Source organism: Triturus cristatus, chromosome 10 (genome assembly GCF_964204655.1).
Source record: "Triturus cristatus chromosome 10, aTriCri1.1, whole genome shotgun sequence".
Classification (NCBI taxonomy): Eukaryota; Metazoa; Chordata; class Amphibia; order Caudata; family Salamandridae; genus Triturus; species Triturus cristatus.
The window spans coordinates 534101280-534121719 of record NC_140593.1 but is presented as its reverse complement, the minus strand read 5'-3'; the positions used below and the strand labels follow the sequence as shown (position 1 = coordinate 534121719).

Here is a 20440-nt window from a genome sequence, read left to right as displayed (position 1 = left end):
GCTTACCTTCGTACTTAGAAGAATTTTCCAGAAAAATGTTCTAAGATGGTAAAGTTCTGCAGGGCAAAGCTGCAGGTGGTGTCCAGGGAGGGAGCCTCTGGATGTAGTCGTGGTGAAGATTTCTACTTTCGTAGGTAGTCACTTTTTTGTAAGTCGAAAATCTGCAGTGAGATGAGGCACGAAGCTGTAGCTGAAGAGATTTCCAGGAGGTTGGGTACCCCTTTGGGGAAGGATTGCTGAATAGGATTTGCTGCTATGGAGAATGTGTGAGAAGTTGGCCTGGCATATGCTGGTCACTAGTTATAGTGGCCACCTTGCACCAGTCCAATTCGACTCTTGTGGTAGATAGGTTTAAGACAACCTTTAAAGAAAGCTGTCCTAGTGGTAGCTGTGGAGAGCAGCCTTCAGGCTAAGTCTCTGAGGAATGTAAAGCAGCTTGTTTTACCTTATAATCTCTTGAACTACCAAATGAAAAGACACCACACAGGTATATATATCAAATATATATGTATTTATTTCTAAATATACTCTACTAATCTCTTTATGAGATTAGAGCCAGGTAAAAATTCAAAAGATCAACAGTTCTCAATAAATTAAGCACAAATATGGCTGTAGCCCTAGGGGTGTACCAGACCATATATTAAAGAAATGGTGTAACAAACTCGACTTGCAAAATGAAGAGGCCTAGGGCCTTGGGAATCGCTGGGGCTTCACTTCTGCAGTGTTAGCAGGTAAGTAGCCAGCCCACAGGAGACGTGTGCAGTGTCTAAACACACATGCGGGTTTCCTATACGTTTCAATGGCAAATATCGCGGTTTGTAAATTACAGTTTCAGGGCACTTCGCAAAAGTCAACAAGCAAGCAACTTACAGGGTAAGTATTTCGAGGGCCAACACACACTTGGGCACCGGAGTGCACGAGTTACCTCAACCAGGGAAGCCGGGTGTATAGGTGTCCTTTGGTGTTGGGTCGCGATGCTGTTTTTAATGGAGATCACTGAAGACTTGCTGCTTGTGACGACTGGAGAGGTGTCCGCTGGAATCTGAAGATGGATTGGAGTTGCAGAAGACCTAGAAATTGAGGGGACAGAGTTCGAAGTCACTTGCCAGTGACCGGTGGCCAGCAAGATGGATGACCACAGCTGTTGCGTCACTTCAGGTCGTTGATGGTGTTTTGTCTCTTCGCTCACGAGGTCCAGGAAGATTCGACGATGACCAGCAGCTGGATTCGGGAGGTCCCACAACATCTGCAGCTGTCGACGGTGTCGGCACCCGGATTGGAGCCAACAAGCCTTGGCAACCGCAAGTCTCGTGTGGAGTGAAGATTGGCAATGGTGCAGACCAGCAAGGTCTGATGGACTTACCCAGCGAGGGTAAGTGAGGGCAGGCCCAGAGCAACCAGGCGAGCCCTTGAAGTTGATGTGGAAGTCTTCAGGTGAGTTACTAGCCAACGGGCAAGCAACCGCGAAGACGCCTTTGCTGGAAAAGTCACTTGGGACGGGGTAGGCCGCTGAATTTCGGTACTAGACCTGCTAGGGACTTGGACAACAAATGGTCCAAAGCACAGCTTAGTTGGACGTAGATTAGGGCTTGCACTCGAAATCAGTGCACGGTTCCCTGGTATTGCTGTTCCTCATCACTCGTGGGGTCCAGATGCCACAGCTTCGCTGGGGACTCAAAATGGCCATCGAGGGGTCAGGAAATCCACTTCAGGTGACGCAGGGACTTTGGGATCCGGCGGGAGCGGTAAAGTTTGCAACCGTTGTTGAAGAGTTTTGGTGCCTGCCAAGCAGGGGAGTCCCTCCTTGACTCCAAGGGAGATTCTTCAGTCTTCCAGAGATAGTGGAACGTCGAAGGGCCAGGATTCTTCTTAGTAGAGCGTTGTCCAGGTGTAATCTGAATTGCATTGGCAATGCTTGGTATCTTATAGTGAAGATAGGGGAGGGACTAGCTCTATGACCACTCCTCTAGGAGGGTCAGGGTAGTGGGTGGTTACACCCATTTCCCTTTGTCCAGTTTCGCGCCAGAGCAGGGGCAGGTAGCCCCTGAACCGGTTTGAGCTGGCATATGCACAGAGGAGCCTACTGCTCCCCCAGTGCAGGACTTCAAAGCACTCTAAGAGTGCACCCACCCAGCTCCAATACACTAAATCCTGTCTGGGAGGTGGTGACACCTCCCTGTGACAGGAAACCCTTTGTTGGGCTCCCTCCACTGCGAGTTTCGGTCAGCAGCAGGAGGGCAGCCCGGTGTCTGTGCTGGTGGCATCCATTTTGTGATGCCAGGGCTTTAGATGATTTCTACCGTGTAGTACAGTGGGTACATATCGTCCCCTCTAGAAGGGTGGGATCCTACTCCCACACCGGTTACTGGTGTGGGGGTAGGATTCCAAGTTGTTTGACACCAAACACGACATGTTTTGATGCAGTCATTCCAAAGTTAGCATTTACCGCGAGGTTATAATGCACTTAAGAGTATATGGTTTAACCGCATCCACAAACAGCAGTAGAGAATAGACTCTGCTAGCTGCAGAGGGATCCTGCTCAGGCAGAAGCACCCCCTCACATAGTAAACCAAGCACCCTGCCCTCAGGATTGTTAGGGCCTGCTAGAGGGGTGACTGATAGGTTTATATGTGTGTGTATGGTGGGATATAGGAACCTATACCTCAGTGAGGAGTGCTAACACTACCTCACACAGGCTGCAGTAGCAGGCCTGTGGTGTCAGATTGTGAATGCTTCCCAGGGGTGGCATAATACATGCTGCAGCCCCTGGTAGGCCTGTGAAGTACCAATGCCCTAGGTACCTAAGGTACCATATACTAGGGGCTCATAAGGCACCACAGTATCCAATCACTAGTGCATCTAATATGCACACCAATCATTTAAGGGAGTAAGCAGATAGGCTGGGGTCCTGGATAGCAGGATCCCAGCCAGACTAGTCAAAAACCATTCAAACACCAGGAAAAAAGTGGGGGCAACCATATAGTCAGATTCCACCTTCCTACAGAATGTAGCGGGAGCTGCCGTGAAGTCAGGCCGACCGAATATGCACCTTGGACGTGTTGATAAGCAGGTGTTGGTACCGGTCTTCCATCGGTTCTAAGAGCAATTTTTAGCCAAACATTTTCTGAGTCCCAAGTTTTGGATATTTGCTATCTGGGAACATTTAGAAATCCAACCAAGGGTCCAGGTCTGGTGGAACACCACTTCGGGGTTCAGGACTCACTCAGGCTGGGTCCAGGTGCTGGTTCAAAATGGTGTTAGCCTTTTGTGTCCCTGTGGTTCTGATCAGGAGGCCACCTAACTAGCCCTTGGAGTCATTCTGGTAGTCCTGGATTCAGGTGAAGATGCAGGGCTCAATCAGAAAAGCTGGTCTTTGAGGGTTCAAGGTAAGCTCCAGGTAGCAAACCAGTCCTTCCAGGTGCAGCAAAGCAGTCTTGTGGAGTACACAGCAGGCTACATGAGCAGGCAGTCCTCTGAGAGTCCTTCCATAGATAAAGAAAGTGATCTGAAGAGTGAATCTGAGGGACCTACTTTTATACCTGGTGCCCCCTTTGAATTTAGCAGAAGTTTCTTGGGATTTCTCTTTGAAGTACTTGGAATTTCCTGACTTCCCTGCCCTGACTCCAAGGTGGCTGCAGAGACAATGTGGAGGTAACAACCCCTTTGTGCCTATTCAGCTGTACATGGACTGTCCCTAAGCTCCACCCCTCTCCCCATCCTCCCAGCAGATGACCCATTCATGCACACCTAATCCCTCTGTGTGACGGTCTGGGAGGAATTCACAAAGTCTAACTGTCATTTACACCCAGTCATGTGACCCAGGGGACGAAGCAGGCATCAAATATTTAAGGGCAGGAAGACACTAACTTTCTAAATGTCGCATTTTCAAAATTGTAATTTAAAAATTCGACTTTACCATTAAGGAGGATTTTTACTTTTAATTTCATAGATGCCAAACATGAAATGCTTATCTGTCCCCAATCAAAAGTTAGAACTTATGTAATGTAATAAGGGACCTCAGCGCTATCCTATGGGACAGCTAGGCCTCACAGTAGTGAAATACGGAGTTAGGAGTTTTTCCCTACCACTAAAACTTAAAAGAATATTTCCATGGTGTACCACTCTACAAGGGACTTACAAGTAAATTAAATAGGCCAATCAGCTCTAAGTCAATTGAACCATGTTTAGGGGCGTGAGCACAGGCACTTTAGCACTGGTCACCAGTCTTAAAAGGCACACATTCCTGATGCCAACGAAAACAGATTTCAGCAAAAAAATGGAGGTAAGAAGGCAAAATGTTTGCAGAAAAACCACCCTCAGGCTGACAGGTGTAACATCTTGGGCTACATTTGGGGCCTGATTTGCAAAAAAGAGGCATACATTATGACCCTTCTTAGTTAAGGATATGCAACTTCTGTATGTTAAGTCTCCTCTTCTGTTGTTAAGTTACAACAGATGGTCATATTTCAAATCAACAATTTAAAGTTAACTTTGAAAATCCTTTCAAATATGTTCCATACATGTCATGCCTTCATCCACACCCTCTGTGAACATTAGAACGGTTGGTACTGGTCCCCACACTTTCTGCATCAATTACATCTGAACCTTCCTGCTGCAATAGAAGTCTGCAGCTAAGTGTAGCAAATTCAATGTTTGCAAAAGCCGAAAAAGTTGCACATGAGTAGATGTGCACAACATAAGAATCGGATTTGCGTAAACTACTTAGGTGTAAATCAGTTGTGAGTCTAATCATTTTCTTTATCAGTCAGACTTTTGGAGTGCCTGAAAAACATTTGAAATGTCACATTTACCATGTTCCTTTCATTTAAACTAATGCATTGGTACATCAATATTACAGCATTAGCAAACTGTGGTGATGTCATATCATACATACACTAAGGGGCAGACTTACTAACGTTTCACACAATACAGGGCAGAAACCAAAGTTGCTGTGCTTTTTAAAAAGGGAGAGAGCAGAACAGTCCTATACAAACTAAACTATGGCACAGTTTTCCTCTATCCCTGCATTGGCACACTTTAGGCTGCCATACTCCAGTGCACACACCCTTGCACCATAGTACAAGGGCTTATGTGTTCTATCAAGCATAGGTTTTGTACAGGGAGGGGACATCAGTACAAAAATGACATTTCAATGCTTTTCCCACTTTGTATGTGTGCTGTACTGTGAAGAAATGTGGAGAGTTTTTAAAGTTGCTCCACAGTTACACCTGTCTTTTCCTTTGTTTCTGAGCAAATCCCTGTCCTCACTTGTTAGAAGTTAATGATTTGCATCAAAACCCATGAATGGTTGCATGGGAAACACTCATTTACCACCCATAGAACATAGAACATAGAGCTAGTTTGCGTTACCTTTAAACTTTACAACGCAAACACTTTTTTTGCGGTGGAAGGTAAATACCACCACACACTGGGGTGTTTGCTGAACTGAGATGATCCCACAGATTTAACATCAAAATCTAAATGAGGGCTTTGGGGCTCTTGGAATAATGCCAATTATAAGTATGTAAGCATCAGCTGCTCACATTAATTAAAATCAAGAGATAACTCCAAAGCATCTCCAGGTGAATGACATGGAGCAATAAAGATACTGTGTGAGGTCCTTCCTAATTGAGAGACAAGCAAGGCATAGTCCAAGTTATACTGTTTAATTCTACAGGCACAAACTTCCTATGTGTTGTACTGATCTTACCATATTCAAGTCCCAACTGCTGTGCTGTTCAAATAATAACATTCTAAAGTCTACCTCACACTATGACATCACTCACATTCTAACTTCTCACATTATCATTACATTGCTACTCACCTTAGCTGATGTTTGGAATGCACCGCTATTGATTTAATGTGACACAATATTCGAGAACTGACAGCAGTGGGCTTTGACTCTCCCACATGTACATAATATTGGTCCACAAAAGTGAGTGGAGATACTGGTGTGGCTACCCAACAGATACCCACCACTGGGAATTTTAGAACCTCGGCCCCTTAAGGACAATACTTCTCAAGTCAATCTGCCCTGAAAAATGATAGGGAAAGAAATGTTCTCCAAATCATACACAAGCAAACTCATCACTTGAATCTATATGGGTCAAATGGACAGCTTGAGACACTCATGGAAAGCCCACAATATGATTCTTTTTGCACACGCAACTTTTATGGCACTTTTTGCATCTGATGGTGGAGTGTGCTAGCACTGTCCCAGACTCTGTTCTAAAGCAAGGAGTTTGTTGTGACCGATTAAAGACTTAAAGATGTTTCGTTTTTGCTTTATTTGGGGTAATTGGTAAGTCAGTGGTAACTGGGAAGTATGCCCAGAGGAAACTATTGTTGCTCTGCACTAGTGTCCCACAACCAACGATACTGGTGCACTCCTATTGGATAACCAACTTACTCCCTGTGGTATTTTCACTCTGCATCTATGTAGCATTGGTGAGCAGTCGGGGCTTTCTCCATCAAAGACCAAAGGCTGTAGCAGTCCCATGGAGGAATGGACTTGGGTTAGGCGTAAGGATTGTAGCATTGGCGCAGTGAAATTTCATAGATTTCACTATGCCACGTCTATGAGGCTTTTTTACGTGGGAACGCCCACCCTGCATACATTCTACCTGACACAGGTATAATGCCTGTGCTATTAAATGTCGGTGCCCTGAACACCAAGGCTGCAAAGCCGTGAAACCACCTCATGCCTCTTTATCCACTACCAGTTACTCCCTGCCCGTTTTTCTGACTCTTGCAGGATCGTGCTTTCTCTCTTTGTCACTGTTTTTCTGTCTTTCTCGTCCTTCTTTTCCCTTTGTGTGTTTTTCCCTCTCTTGCTTTTGGTAATGGTCTGGTGAGGAAAAATAAGTGCCGGTCCTCAAAAATGAGTCCCGGCGGGACCCACTGGCAACTACTGGCTCAAATTAAGCACTGCAAGATGGGAGGTTAAAGCTAAATGGATGGTCCTTTATTGGAGGTGTTTCAGTTCACTCCATATTCCCTTGACATTAGGAAAAAGGTTAATTTGGCCCATGAGCATACATGTTCCTAAACGCTGACCCCTTCATCCAAATAGGCTATACACCAATGGCTTTCATATTATCTTTGTATGCAGGAGTACTATGATGAAAAAAGATGCCAGCTCAAACTGTCAGTGCACCCTATGTTTGCGTTTTTTGATATTTTGCCAGTGTTCCGAGTTTTCATTATTATATTCTGGTCCATTACTTTCCTGGGGGAAACAGCCATTACATCGCGGCTGTTTCCCTGCAAACCATTACAACGCATGCGTTACCACGCATGTGTTGTAACAACGCGTAGTCATTACTATGCATTTTTTTACAATGCATGTCCTTTTACCATGCATGCCTTTACAACAAATTTTGTTGTACAGGTATGTGTGGTAAAAGTACATACCTTGTAAAAAAATGTAGGCGATCCTCGGCGTTGTGAGGAAACAGAGGCTCTTCCGTTTCCTCAATACGATGTGCACCGCCCCTCAGACCCAACGTGCAGCAGGAACCAGGAGGAGGAGAGAGAACCACGAGGAGAGAGAGGTAAAGGGATTGGGCCTAGGGTGGGGGCTGCTTTTCTAAGGTAAAAGGGGGTCGGGTGAGGGGTGTGTGTCATGCAGGGTAGAGTTTTAGGGTTTAGGCTAGGGTCAGGGGGGTCGGGCAGGGTAGTGTTTTAGTGTAAGGAGAGGACTGGGGGTCAGGGGAGGGTCGTTCAGGTGGTAGCGTTTCAGGGTTTAGGGTAGTGTCGGGGGTCGTTCAGGGTAGCGCTTTAGTGTAAGGAGAGTACTAGGGATCGGTGGCGGATCGTGCAGGGGTAGTGTTTTAGGGTTTAGGGTAGGGTCGGGGCTCGTGCAGGGTAGTGTTTTAGTGTAAGGATAGGACTGAGGTCAGGGGGAGGGTCATGCAAGGGTAGTGTTTTAGGGTTTAGGGTAGGGATGGGTGGTCGTGCAGGGTAGTGTTTTAGTGTAAGGAGAGGACTGGGGGTCACGTGAGGGTCGTTCAGGTGGTAGCGTTTCAGGATTTAGGGTAGTGTCGGGGGTCGTTCAGGGTAGTGCTTTAGTGTAAGGAGAGTACTAGGAATCGAAGGCGGATCGTGCAGGGTTAGTGTTTTAGGGTTTAGGGTAGGGTCGGGGGCTTGTGCAGGGTAGTGTTTTAGTGTAAGGATAGGACTGAGGTCGGGGGAGGGTCGTGCAAGGGTAGTGTTTTAGGGTTTAGGGTAAAGTTGGGTGGCCGTGCAGGGTAGTGTTTTAGGGTAGGGAGAGGTCTGGGGATTGGGGGAGGGGAGGGTAGTGCAGGGGTAGCATTTTTAGGATAGTGTCGGGGGTCGTGCGTTAGTGTAAGGAGTGGACGGGGGCAGGGTAGGGTTGTGCAGGGGTAGTGTTTTAGGGTTTAGGGTAGGGTTGGGGTGGTCGTGCAGGGTAGTATTTTAGGGTAGGGAGAGGTCTGGGGTTGGGACGAGGGTCGTGCAGGGTAGTGTTTTTAGGGTTTAGGGTAGGAAAAGGATTGAGGGTTGGGGGGTCATGCAGGGGTAGTGATTTAGGGTTTAGGGTAGTGAAAGTTTTGGAGCTCTGGAGGGTCGTGCAGGGTTACTAAATTGGGGTTTTGGATAGGGCAGGATAGTCTAACTTACCTTAGATACTTTTACCAAGAATATACCTTTACCACCCATGCATTTGCATTGTAATGGCATGCGTGGTAAATGTATATTTGTGGTAAAAGTATGCGTTGTAATGGTAGGTCGTTGTGATTTATTATGCGTAGTAATACCTGCATTGTAATGACACATGTGGTATTAGTACGCAGAGTAATGTATCATGTTCCTTTCCTGGCTTTGCGCTGCATGCAGGAAGGAAGACTTGCCTTCTGCTTGCCAAGATAATCTTGCAGCTCTAACTAAATTTGGCAGGCTGATTGAGACAACATCAAATTGGTTGCTTCCTACTTCAACGATTGGGCCGATTGAAACACAGTGTAGTGTGCCCTGTTTCTCAAGGAATAATTCCATCCACATTGAACATTTGTGATGATTTTGCTCCCAGAAGTTCACCTCAAAATAATTGCTTGCATTTCTCTCTCTTTCAGTTTGCCAATCCTGATTTTATGCAGCCGATATCAGATATTGTTGATGAAGTGATCCAAAGTTGTCCAATTGATGTTCGCCGACCACTGTACAAGGTAAGACCCTTTCTGGGCAGGATTTTGTAGAGAACCAACTAAGGAACGTCTGTTGCCACTACATTTCATAGACTTTTAATTTTCACTTTAAAATATAAAAATAAAATAAAAATTCCAGTTAACAAATGGATGGTTGTCTTTTGCATGGGTCAGCTGCAGTCTTGTTTGGGATGGCCACATTTACTTTTCTGAATATAAACGGCGGTTTTGTGTAGACTGTAGCATAGTAGACCAAAAATATTGAAATTTACAAAACCATATACACACTAGTCGAGTTACGCTATTCCCTGCGAGTGATTTGGATAGAAGAGAGTGTGTCAGTCATGGGCAGTATTTTGATGTCATTTGTGAGGACCAGAGTAGTCGTCCACTCATGTTTTGCCACTATGCTGGGTGGTCAATTGAAGTGAAAAGGAGTGAGATAGCAGGCTCAGTTGTTAGATGCTAATGTAAGGATGGGTAGAAAGTGTGAGTGCCATGTAGTCAATGTGGGAAGTGTTGCTGTGACGTGCAATGGTAGAGACTGCTCAAAACATGCCACAGCAAGCATGTAACTGCATATGTGCATGGGTGTGCCAGAAAAGTGAGACAAGAAGGTGCTGTTATGCATGCAGGTTACAACTATCTTTGGAGTGGTCTGTACCATGCAGATTAAGCCATAATGAATAGAGAGCATAGCGGCTTGTCGAGAGGCGAATGGAGCTAACCTTGAAAGGGGGTATCTTCCATTAGCTATATTATATGTTCTGAAGTTCACACAGGATTGCAAAAGAAGGCTGTGGGCACTCTGCAATCAGCCGCTGGAGTATGGCTATGAATATTGAAGATAAAATATTGATGTACTCAAATATCAAGGACAACATATCTAATTCAAAATATCAAAAGGTAAGTATAGATTTTCTATATCTAAATCCACCAGTACGTACCATGACGATATATACATCTTCAAGATTTGTAGATCTGGAGTTAAGAATAGTAAATCTACATCTCCTCTATATGCACTTACCTTTCGATATTTTGGTCTTGATATTTTGTCCACAATATTCTTGCACCTCGATATTCCCAGCCTCGATATTCAATAGTACAATCAGACACAATATTTGATTTTAGGAGCCCATGCAGGAGCAGCAGGAAGCAACTCACTGAAATAAGCATTGTACAGCCAGCCATACTATTTGCTGTTATGATCCACCACCCTGCGAGATTCTGTGCAATTCTGTCAATGGGCAGAAAATATGTTGCTCGTGCTGCTATTTAGCACCAGTTGTACGCGAAGCGCTGAAAATCAGCGCAAACGGCACTATGCGATGTGCAAGAGTCCATGGCCATTCGAGTTGATTTTACTGCCTCTCAAGTAAAAAATCTACTCTAGCGGCAGCAAATCTACTTGAACTTCAGCTCTCTCTGATTGCGACCACTCACATATGCCGGCGTTATAAAATGGCTCTGGAATACTCCTTGGCAACTGGAAATCACGCCAGGGGCCAACAAATCTCGCAAGTGTGCATTGTGGAGCCTCGTGTTGTTCATGCGAGGCGTGAACGGCAGAATAATTCCGCTAGTCACCGACTGGCGGAATTTGGCAGGAACTCTGCATTAGAAGTGTAATGTGTAGTTACCCAAACTCCACCAATTCGTCAAGCGGAATTAAAATTCCACCCGCGCTTAAATATAAGCAGCAGCACTGTATGATTTGAAGGGTTCACACATGGATGGCAGATATACAGCCATATGAATGGGCATTATATAACCAGACCATAGAAATGGTCATTATACAATAAGCCATCATGTCTTCTTGAGTAGCTGATCCAGGGGTGGACGACAAGCATCCAACAGGATTAAAAACTGAAGAAGCTCCCTGTAGAAATTATCATTAAACAAGTAGCCACAGTATACACTTTGAGGGTCCACCCAGAAGTGGCAGAAGTCAGTAGAGCAAGCCATAACATAAGCCTGGGGAGTCCACTAGAATCAGAAGAGCACTGACTTATAGGAATGGGTATTATAAAATCCCCCAGATATATGCTCTGAAGGATCCACATAGGAGCAGCTGAGAAATAATCATTACACTACCAGCCACTGTGTGAGCCTGAACAGCATACCCAGGAGTAATAGAAGAGCAACACATAGGAATGGGCATTATGTAACCAGCCAAGGAACATGTGTTGACTATCAACACAGTAGTAGGTGATACTAGGGTCAAGGTGTGAGTGGGATGGTGACTAATCCTGTGTAAGATATAGTTAGAATAGGAACATGAAAAGGGAGTGAAAGGATGGAATCAAATAAAGGAATATTGGAAGACTAGGCCATGGAGTCAGGCCATAATCCATACCTCTCCTTAATGAGATAAAACCAGGACAATGCCAAAAGAGGATCAGAGCCAGACTGGCCATTCTGCCACTCCGGTATTTCCCTGCTAAGTTGCAGGGTATGATGATGCTTTCAGAGCAAGTTGATCTGCCATGACACAGCCATCGTCCCTATCGCCCCATTCTAGCAGGGCTGAATTAAACATTTTATCCAGTGCTGATTTTGGTTCCCAGTCCATCCCTGAGGATCCTAGTCCAGTCCTGAGAAAGAAGCTCGTAATTGGTCTTCCTTCACCTAGGCCCCTAAACTGAACACGCTGAGAGGAGAAGCTAAGTAGGTATGACAGGACAGAGATAGTGTGTGACCAGGTATGTGTCTGGGAAGAAACTATACTTTGAGCACAGGGAAAGAGAAAAGATATTAAAGGGAGGGGGGAGGATAGACAGGGCGGGCAGGGCCAGAGATGGAGACCTCTGCTCAGAGTAAGAAGCGGTCAGGCGGGCAGATGAATGTTAAGAAGTCATCAAACCACTAAGTTCACACGTGTGAAGGATAAAGTACTGCTGCATACCCCGTACTTACAGCAATGGTGTGGCACGAGGACAGCGTCACTCTGAAGGGTTCTTGATGTCCTTTGAATGAGGCAGGTGCATAGATTCTTCACCGCTGATGCTGATCCATTTCTTCACCACTGATACTGATGTAGCATACAACATAAGAGAGCTCCTTCAAAGCTTACTTTCTTCATGCTCACTGCTAACATTGCATGCAGAGCTAGTACATGTGGGTTCCTTCTCTTCACCATTACACTGGCACTGCGTCACACATTGACATCTTACAGCTTATCTGTGTCCTTGTGTAAAACGTAAAATTTGCGACACCACACCGCTACATTCCTGCACTGATGCAGGAGCTTATTGGCACAGGAGTGTAGCAGTGTGATGTTGACAGAGGTTGTGTGGTAACTTGCTAATATCTTTCTGCACTGCAGTGATCTTTAAGAAGTACACCGTTTCTCACCATTGTTCTTGGAACAGTTATTTGTTATTGCAACTGTAGGTACTTTATTTGTGGTAGCCTTTCCACCCGCAAAGTACTGTGGCATATTGCGCCTCCCACTTGGATGTGATTGTTCTCCAGTACCATTTAGGGTCTCTGAAGTACACTTTTGATGTTTGTTCTGGAAACCACTACAGAAGCTAAGTGTGCTTCACAGGCATTTTCACTAACTCCTCTGCAGCCTTTTCTTGCATCACATGGGGATCCACCCATTAAGTGGCCTTAGGGGAAGGAATACTTTCTAAATTATATTGATACAATTGATGATGAGGACCTATACAGGAATGGAAGAAAAAGATTTGGGTACATTCATTAGGCCCCTAGAGGTTGAAAGTGTATAACAGAATGACAATAAACCTAGTTCACCCTCTGAAGGAGATATCTTTGTTAATCCTTTAGCGAATCTGGACAAATATTATACTCCATGTGTGTGTATTGCAATCAATAGGCTTATTCTTTTACAAAGAAAAAAGTAAAAGATTAAACTATTGATGAATATGTATCAGTGCTGAAGAAATTGGCAATTATATATAGATTTGGTTCTCTGAATGATTAATTCATTAGAGATCAAATTATAATGTGTGTTAATAGCCAATATATTCATGAGCATCTGTGGCCAAATGGGGATTCGCAATTGGGTGAAGTCATTGTTATTATTCGTAAAGCAGAAATTTCTAATAAATATGCCAAGGCTACTTTAGTGCAATCTACAGATGCTAAGGATATTGTTAGCATGGCATGGTTAAGTAAAAGAAAAGTTTTAAAAAATGGGAAGAATGTATATTCTTAATGGAATGAGGATCCCAAATAGATGGTCAAGGACAAACAGGAGGGATGCAATCAATCAATGAAACCGGATTTATAGAGCACTGCTCATCACTTGTGAGGGTATTCAAGCACTGAGGGGGGTGCTGCTGCTGCTGAGTGCTATCCATTGAACAACTAGGTCTTTAGGCCTTTCTTCAACTCCTGCAGGGTTGAAGCTGTTCAGAGCTGGAGTAGGAGGTTGTTCCAATACTTTGCGGCTAGGTGGAAGAAAGCCCGGCCACCACTCCTGCTTCTGTGGATGCGTGGTGTGTGAGCCAGGGAGAGAGATGAGGAGTACAGCTGTCTGACAGGCTGGTGGAAGTTAACTCTGTGGTTGAGGTAGACTGGACCCTTGTTGTGGAGGGCACTGTAGGCATGGGTGAGCAGTTTGAACTGGCACATTTTGTTGATGGGGAGCCAGTGTAGTGCTTTGAGGTGGGTTACAGCAAATCTAATTCTGAAACACAGAAGTGTTACAGGTGTGGTAGTTTAGATCAACTTGCTTATAGCAAGAGTTTCTCTGTCATTAACCAAAAGTGTTCAGCATGTGGTATTGAAGGCTATTTCTGTAACTGTGTTCAGGAAAAACAATCATCAGGAGAAGGCTTGACTATTCAAGGAACATAATTGGGAATTATCACGTGATTCAGGCACTTCAGAGGATGGTAAAGGTAGTGAGGAGAAGGACTGTGTTCTTAGTGTGAGTGATGGAAAAGGTGGTAAGACTGGTGTTTGTGTTTTGTCAAGAGATATGAGAAACAAACCTGTGTGAACAATAAAGTTAGGGGGATTTGACATTTTGATTGTTGCGTACTCAGGACCCCCATTTACCATTGCCACTGAGAAAGTGTGGAAAGCAAAATTTATTGACAAGCTGGGGTTTGATCTTAGGCCACCTGATATATCTCTGGGGAGTTGAAAAGGTGCATCTGTTCTCATGGTTGGGTAAAGAGTGGTGATCTCTAATTCAAAAATAGGAAGGTTAAGGGAAAGATAAATGTGGCTAATGATGCACCCTGTATATTAGGATTGATCAGAGAGGATACGATATAATTTTGAACTAGAAAAGTGTTGAGCAAGTTTGAGTGGTGGGGGACAGAGTGGCTATGAAAAAAGTATGGAGGAGGAACTTCCAAATGTTTTATGGGGGGAGCTTGGAGTATTGAGTGTCTTTTTGTCATTGAATTGTTTTGAAAAAAGATGCAAAACCTAAGGTACATAAGATAAGTGTTAGAAATGGGATTTTTGGTTGGCTAGGGCATGCGCCTAAGCAAGGCAGAAACCACCACTCTAGTTATGGCAAGGGAGTTACACGCTGAAGATAACCCCTGCTCACCACCTTGGTAGAATGGCACGAGCAGTCAGGCTCGTCCCAGAGGCAATGTGTAAAGTGTTTGCGCAACACATACCCACAGCAGCAACACACTAGGCATAATACGAAAGAAACTCCACACAAGGTTATATCAAAAATAGCCTTTGTATTATCATAAACACATTAGAAACCTAATCACACATTTATACTGTGCCAACTGGCACTAGGCAAAATTCACAGGGGATTATATACACATGACAGGGCCGATCGGGCCACTGTCAGAACCATCACAAGCACAAGTAGTAAATGTAAAGCACCACCAGTAACTACTGGCACAATAATGACCTCAGCATTATATTACATTAGGCATAAAACACATTAGGAAACTACATTAGGCATCAACAAGACAACATGACACCGTATAGCATTAGGCATCACATTAGCATAAACACAGTATGCACCAATCATATTAGGCATACACACATTATACCTCTCTTTAGGCATCACCGCATTAGGCATAAACCCATTATGCAATCTTTGGGCCTTGCACCCTACCAGAGCACCCAAAAATATGACCCCAGGCCAATTGACCTTTCACTGGGGCCCACAAGCCCTTTGTCCCAAATGTTAGGGCAACCTAGATGCGCAATGCGGTGAGGGCGGGGGAGTGTAACTCACCCCCTCCTCATCCTGAAAGCAAAATGCCCCTTTTGTTGCAGATGCCCTCTGTCCGGTGGGGCAGCTGTAGGAAATTGGATATGGCATCACTGTGCCTCGTGGGCCCCCACTGGGGCCCTAAAAACTACGTGCCCCACGTTGTAGCTGCTCTCTCTCCTGCAGGGCAGCTGAAGACAACAGGCACTATACTGCGCCCACAAATAATTTGCACTGGCACCACGGTGCCTCCAGGAGAGTCAACACTGCTCCGTTCTGCCCCCACTCACCGGGGCGTCTTGCTGGAGTAACAACCGCTGCAACATCAGGCACCAACAGCGCCCCGTGGCCCCCACTCACCAGGGCTCTCCTGTGACTGGGGCCTTCATTCGTTGCAGGGCTGACGCGATGCTCTGCTTTCTTTCCAGGCCGCTGGCTGCACCCGCGAGGCACCGCTCAGCCCTGGTACACCGGTCTCGCTCTCCGTCGTCACCCACAGGGCTCTTGGCTTCCTCCTCCAGGAGGTGGGACGCTCCACCCCCAGCAGGCTAGCCTCGCCTGACTTCTGGCTCTTTGTTTGCCCGGATTGGTCCACGGACCTTGCAGGCAGCCCCGCCCACAACCAGGCAGCCTGCCTGGCTTCCTGACCAGCCGTGCCTCTCTTCTCTGATCAAAACGTGCGGGGTAGGCTCCCGCCTGCAGATGCACAAATGCGGGGTGGGCTCCCGCCTCGATCCACTCTGCTCTCGGACCACGACAATGTGGGGTGGGCTGCCGCCTCGGTCCACTCTGCTCTCGGACCACCACTATGCGAGGTGGGCTCCTGCCTCGGTTCCCAGAGGCACTCAAACATGCGGGGTAGGCTCCCGCTCTGCAAGGCTGTCAATTGCAGGGTTGGGCTCCCACTATCAGGAGCACGAAAATGCGGGGTGGACTCCCGCTCCTTTGGTAATGCAGGGGGAATCCCCACAGTGCGGGGTAGCTCGTAATGCAGCACAACGCTGCAGAGCACCAGTATTCCTTCCTGGAATAAAAGATATAGCGCTCACGGGGCGCTATGCCCTCAAAACGTCCAGGGCAAAGGCTCGGCCCAGGCAGGCCAGCAGTCCCTCGTGGCGGTTTCACTACTACCATACCAGCACTGCAACCCCCACTCACCTCATGTCCATTTGTGGATTCATTCCCTTTTTTGGTGCATAATACCTACAGTACAAAGCTCTCACTTCTCGCCAAAGGGCCCTGCTGCCCCTTGAGATTCTGAGATTATCTTTGGGATGAAAATCCCATGTGATGGGGTTAGTTACCCACGGTGATTGTATGACCATAGTTTTTGAGTTTTTCCCTTCTACTACGTACATTAGGCCTCTCTTCCTCACCTTACATACCACCTTTTCTCTTTACCATTAGACCTCAGGATTTCTCTGTGTTATAGGTTCCTCCTGGGGCCCAGCGACAAAACGTCCCTCCTAAGCACAGGGAAAGCACCACAACATGGGGTCACAGCCCCAGTACTTATACACCATTTCTCCTTTGTTCTGCGCTTGGCACAGTGCTTGGGGAGCCAGCCTGAGCTGGATCTGGGGTGTTTTGGAGCACTCTGATTACAGGGCTCCTCTTCCCCATTGTCAGGTGGGGGCTCGGTCATTAGACCACCACAGGGGGGCGGAGCCAGCATTCACACAGACAGGCACAGACCTATTCAGGGTCAAGACACTACTCCTCCCACTATTCCAAATGCAGATCTTCCATTCAGCCTAGTGTTGACTCACCCTGCCCTCCCTGGAGCCACACACACCTCACCAGCCCCTGTCACTCCAGAGCCAGACATGCAATCCACATCAGGCAGGCAGACACATAGCACATAGAAATGCCAACTTCTAAAAATTGCCCTTCTAAAATAGGTATAATAAATCGTCGCACACCATTGTGTAGAATTTATTATCACTATTTCAAACATACCAAACTTGACCACGCTGCTCCTCTCATATCAGGAATTACCACTGACACACTTATCAGGGAATCCCCAATGCATTCCTATGGGAGGGCAGCCTCACAACAGTGAAAAACCAAAATGGCTGTTTGTCACTACCAGGACATGTCACACACTTAAGGTACATGTCCTACCTTTTACCTACAATACACCCTGCCCATAGGGCTATCTAGGGCCTACCTTAGGGGTGACTGACATGTAGTAAAAAGGGGGGTCAAAGACATGGCACACACTTTAGGTGGCACGTTACAGCGGCAGTAAAACTGCGCACACAGGCCTTGCAATGGCAGAGGCCTGTGACAGGTTTGCAAAGCTACTTTGGTGGGTGGCGCAATCAGCGCTGCAAGCCCACCAGTAACATTTAATTTACCAGCCCCGGGTATATGAGATACCACTTTACAAGGGACTGACAGGTAAATTAAATAAGCCAAACAGGTGTAGCCCAATCTTACCATGTTTATCACAGAGAGCACACACACTTTACACTGGACAGCAGTGCTAAAGTGCCCAGAGTCCTAAAACCACCAACAACATGTCAGAAAAAAAACTAGGAGGAAGGCAAAAAGTTCAGGGATGACCCTGCTAAAAAGGGCTAAGTCCAACAAAAAGTGATTTGCCTGTAATTGTGAGAGAGGATGTTAAATGTAAGATTTAGAAACTCTTGCGAGCTGGGATTATTGAACAAGGGGAAGCAGCGGAGTGGATTGCACCATTGGTGGTGGCAAGAGGGTCGAATGAAAAAATAAGTTTGTGTGTAGATCTTAGAGACCTCAGTAGGAATATTGTGGTAGAAAAGTTCCCACTCCCAAAGATAAATGAAATGCTGACCTAAACTAAAGGCATGCAGTAGTTCTCTTCAATTAACTTATCCTCTGCATACCATCACATTCCTTTACACCCTGAGAGTAAGGAATTTATCACATTCATGACACCAATGGGGTGTTTTAGATTTGTAAATATGCCTTACGGATTGGCTTTGGTGGCTGCTGTCTTTCAGTAATTAATGTTCAAGTTGTTTAACAGATCTCAAGGAATGCTATTTTGTCAAGACAATATCCTGGTGATGGGTGTTACTAGACAAGAGCATGATGAAAGGGCAAGAATGGTGTTGAGAAAATTGGAAGTATATGGTTTAACAGCTGAGAATACATAATGCAAATTTTCTGTACAGTCGTTAAGTTACTGTGGTCTTTAAATCACTAAGGCCTGTATTAAATCTAAAGAAAGACTGCTGGCTACAGTTTAGAATGCATCTGCACCTACAAATAAAGATGAGTTGAGATCCTTTTTAGGACTGATAGAATTTTATTGGAAGTTTATCCAGACCTTTGTAGAAAAAAACTATTATTTAAGACAATTTTTAAAGAACTGAGTAGAATTTGGATGGAATTAACTTTTACAAAGTAAATTTGAGCAAATTAAACATTAAATGTGTTCTGCAGAAGCATTACAGGATTTAATCCCAAATTGAAGTGTATTGTTACCAACGATGTAAGCTGTATGGAACTTGGAGCTATACTATCACACATTATACATGATGGTAGAGAAGTGACAGTTGCTTATGCTTCCAGAGCCTTGTCTCATGCAGAAGAGCGGTATTCTGTTCTGGAAAATGAAACCCTTGTTGTGTGGGATTTTGGAATATTTTTGACAATTTGTTTGGGGATATGAAATTTTAGTCTGGTGTGATCACAAACCCCTGTTGAAATTGCATACTTCTGAAGGGTTGTTAAATGCTACTTCAAGAATCACTCGCATGTCTGTGAGATTGATTATAATGATATATAATATATACATTTGAAGAGGCTTATGCGAAGAGGAGAGGGGCATTGCAGAAATTTGGGCTGACCTGGGAGGGCTATGTTGCCACGCAAGCGAATGCTACTACGTAACTTTAGTGACCTTATGTTTACATTTAACATCAGTGGTTATTAACCCCCACATGTTTTCAAAGCAGCCAAAAGGTGGGAAGTTCACAGGAGAACGCTTAGGGTGTAGAATTAAACTAACTATGAAGTACCCCTCTTCAAAGATACCGTCTGGAATCCCATAGGTCGTCAAAGTTAGTGGTCACCTTTTATCATTGAGCTGCTATTTAGAAGGTTGGTACTGTACACCATGTAAAATGGGATATGAATTTGCGCTTTTTATTACTGTACGTTTTAAATATGAGACTGGATATTTTACAGGTTTAATCCTTTTTTCTTGCATATCTTGCTTATCATATTTATCTATACAAATGTATTATGAATTTGTCCTATTTACTGTCTATTTTAATATGTGATTTGAGATTTTTACGCTCAATATATATATTTTTTTTAAATGAATCGCTCGCATGTCTGTGAGATTGATTATAATGACATTCTGCAGTATGTGCCTGTAGTCCACAATAAAGTGGCTGATTGCCTTAGCAGTTTGCTGTTATGATTGGTGGACATACCTAAGAATGATTGGGAGGAATTTAGTACTGAGTGGACAAGAATAGAAGGAGGAATATCAATCAAAGAAGATGAGTGGATTACTGCAATGAATGAGGATGAGGAGTTAACATTGATTGTGAAATGGGTTGTGGAAGGCTGGCCTGTGAAGAATTCATTGGATAAGAAATTGGGCAGTTTTTGGGAGGTTCAGATGAGTTTTCCATTGTTGGAAATGTTTTGATGAGGGGAACCAGGATAGTGCCTCCAAGTAAATTAAGAGACAGGATTGTATGTTTTTGTAATAAGGGCCACTTAGGAATTGTTAATAGTAAGAAAATACTTAAGGAGTATTATTGGTGGCCAGGTATGGATGGTGAGATTGAGAGAGTGGTGAGATAATGTTTTAAGTGTGGTAGTGCTGGTAAGTCACAGGTTTCACCTAAGCCACATTTGAGTCCAATTCCCGCTCCTGAGATGGTTTGGGGAGTAATAGGCATGGTATCATGGGGCCAGTGGTTGGTAAAGATGGAGCTAGTACTTTTGTTCTTGTTGCTATAGATTATTTATCTAAGTAGCAGGAAATATTTGTAGAGTGAACTATGCTTGTGTTATAGTAAAATTAATGGATGATATTTTTTTAAGGGAATGAATACCAATTTTTTTATGGATAATGGTTTGCAGTTTAAAGCTGATGAGGATG

At 44.9% G+C, this 20440-nt stretch overlaps 1 protein-coding gene across 1 annotated transcript in view; it reads left to right on the top strand.

Moving 5' to 3' along the window:
- The window catches only part of ACTR3B (actin related protein 3B), a 490971-nt gene that overhangs the window by 423437 nt on the left and 47094 nt on the right, over positions 1 to 20440 (top strand). The window contains exon 9 of the mRNA XM_085632001.1: positions 9093 to 9185. Coding sequence (XP_085488127.1) covers positions 9093 to 9185 — 93 coding nt within the window. The remainder of the gene's footprint in view (positions 1 to 9092; positions 9186 to 20440) is intronic.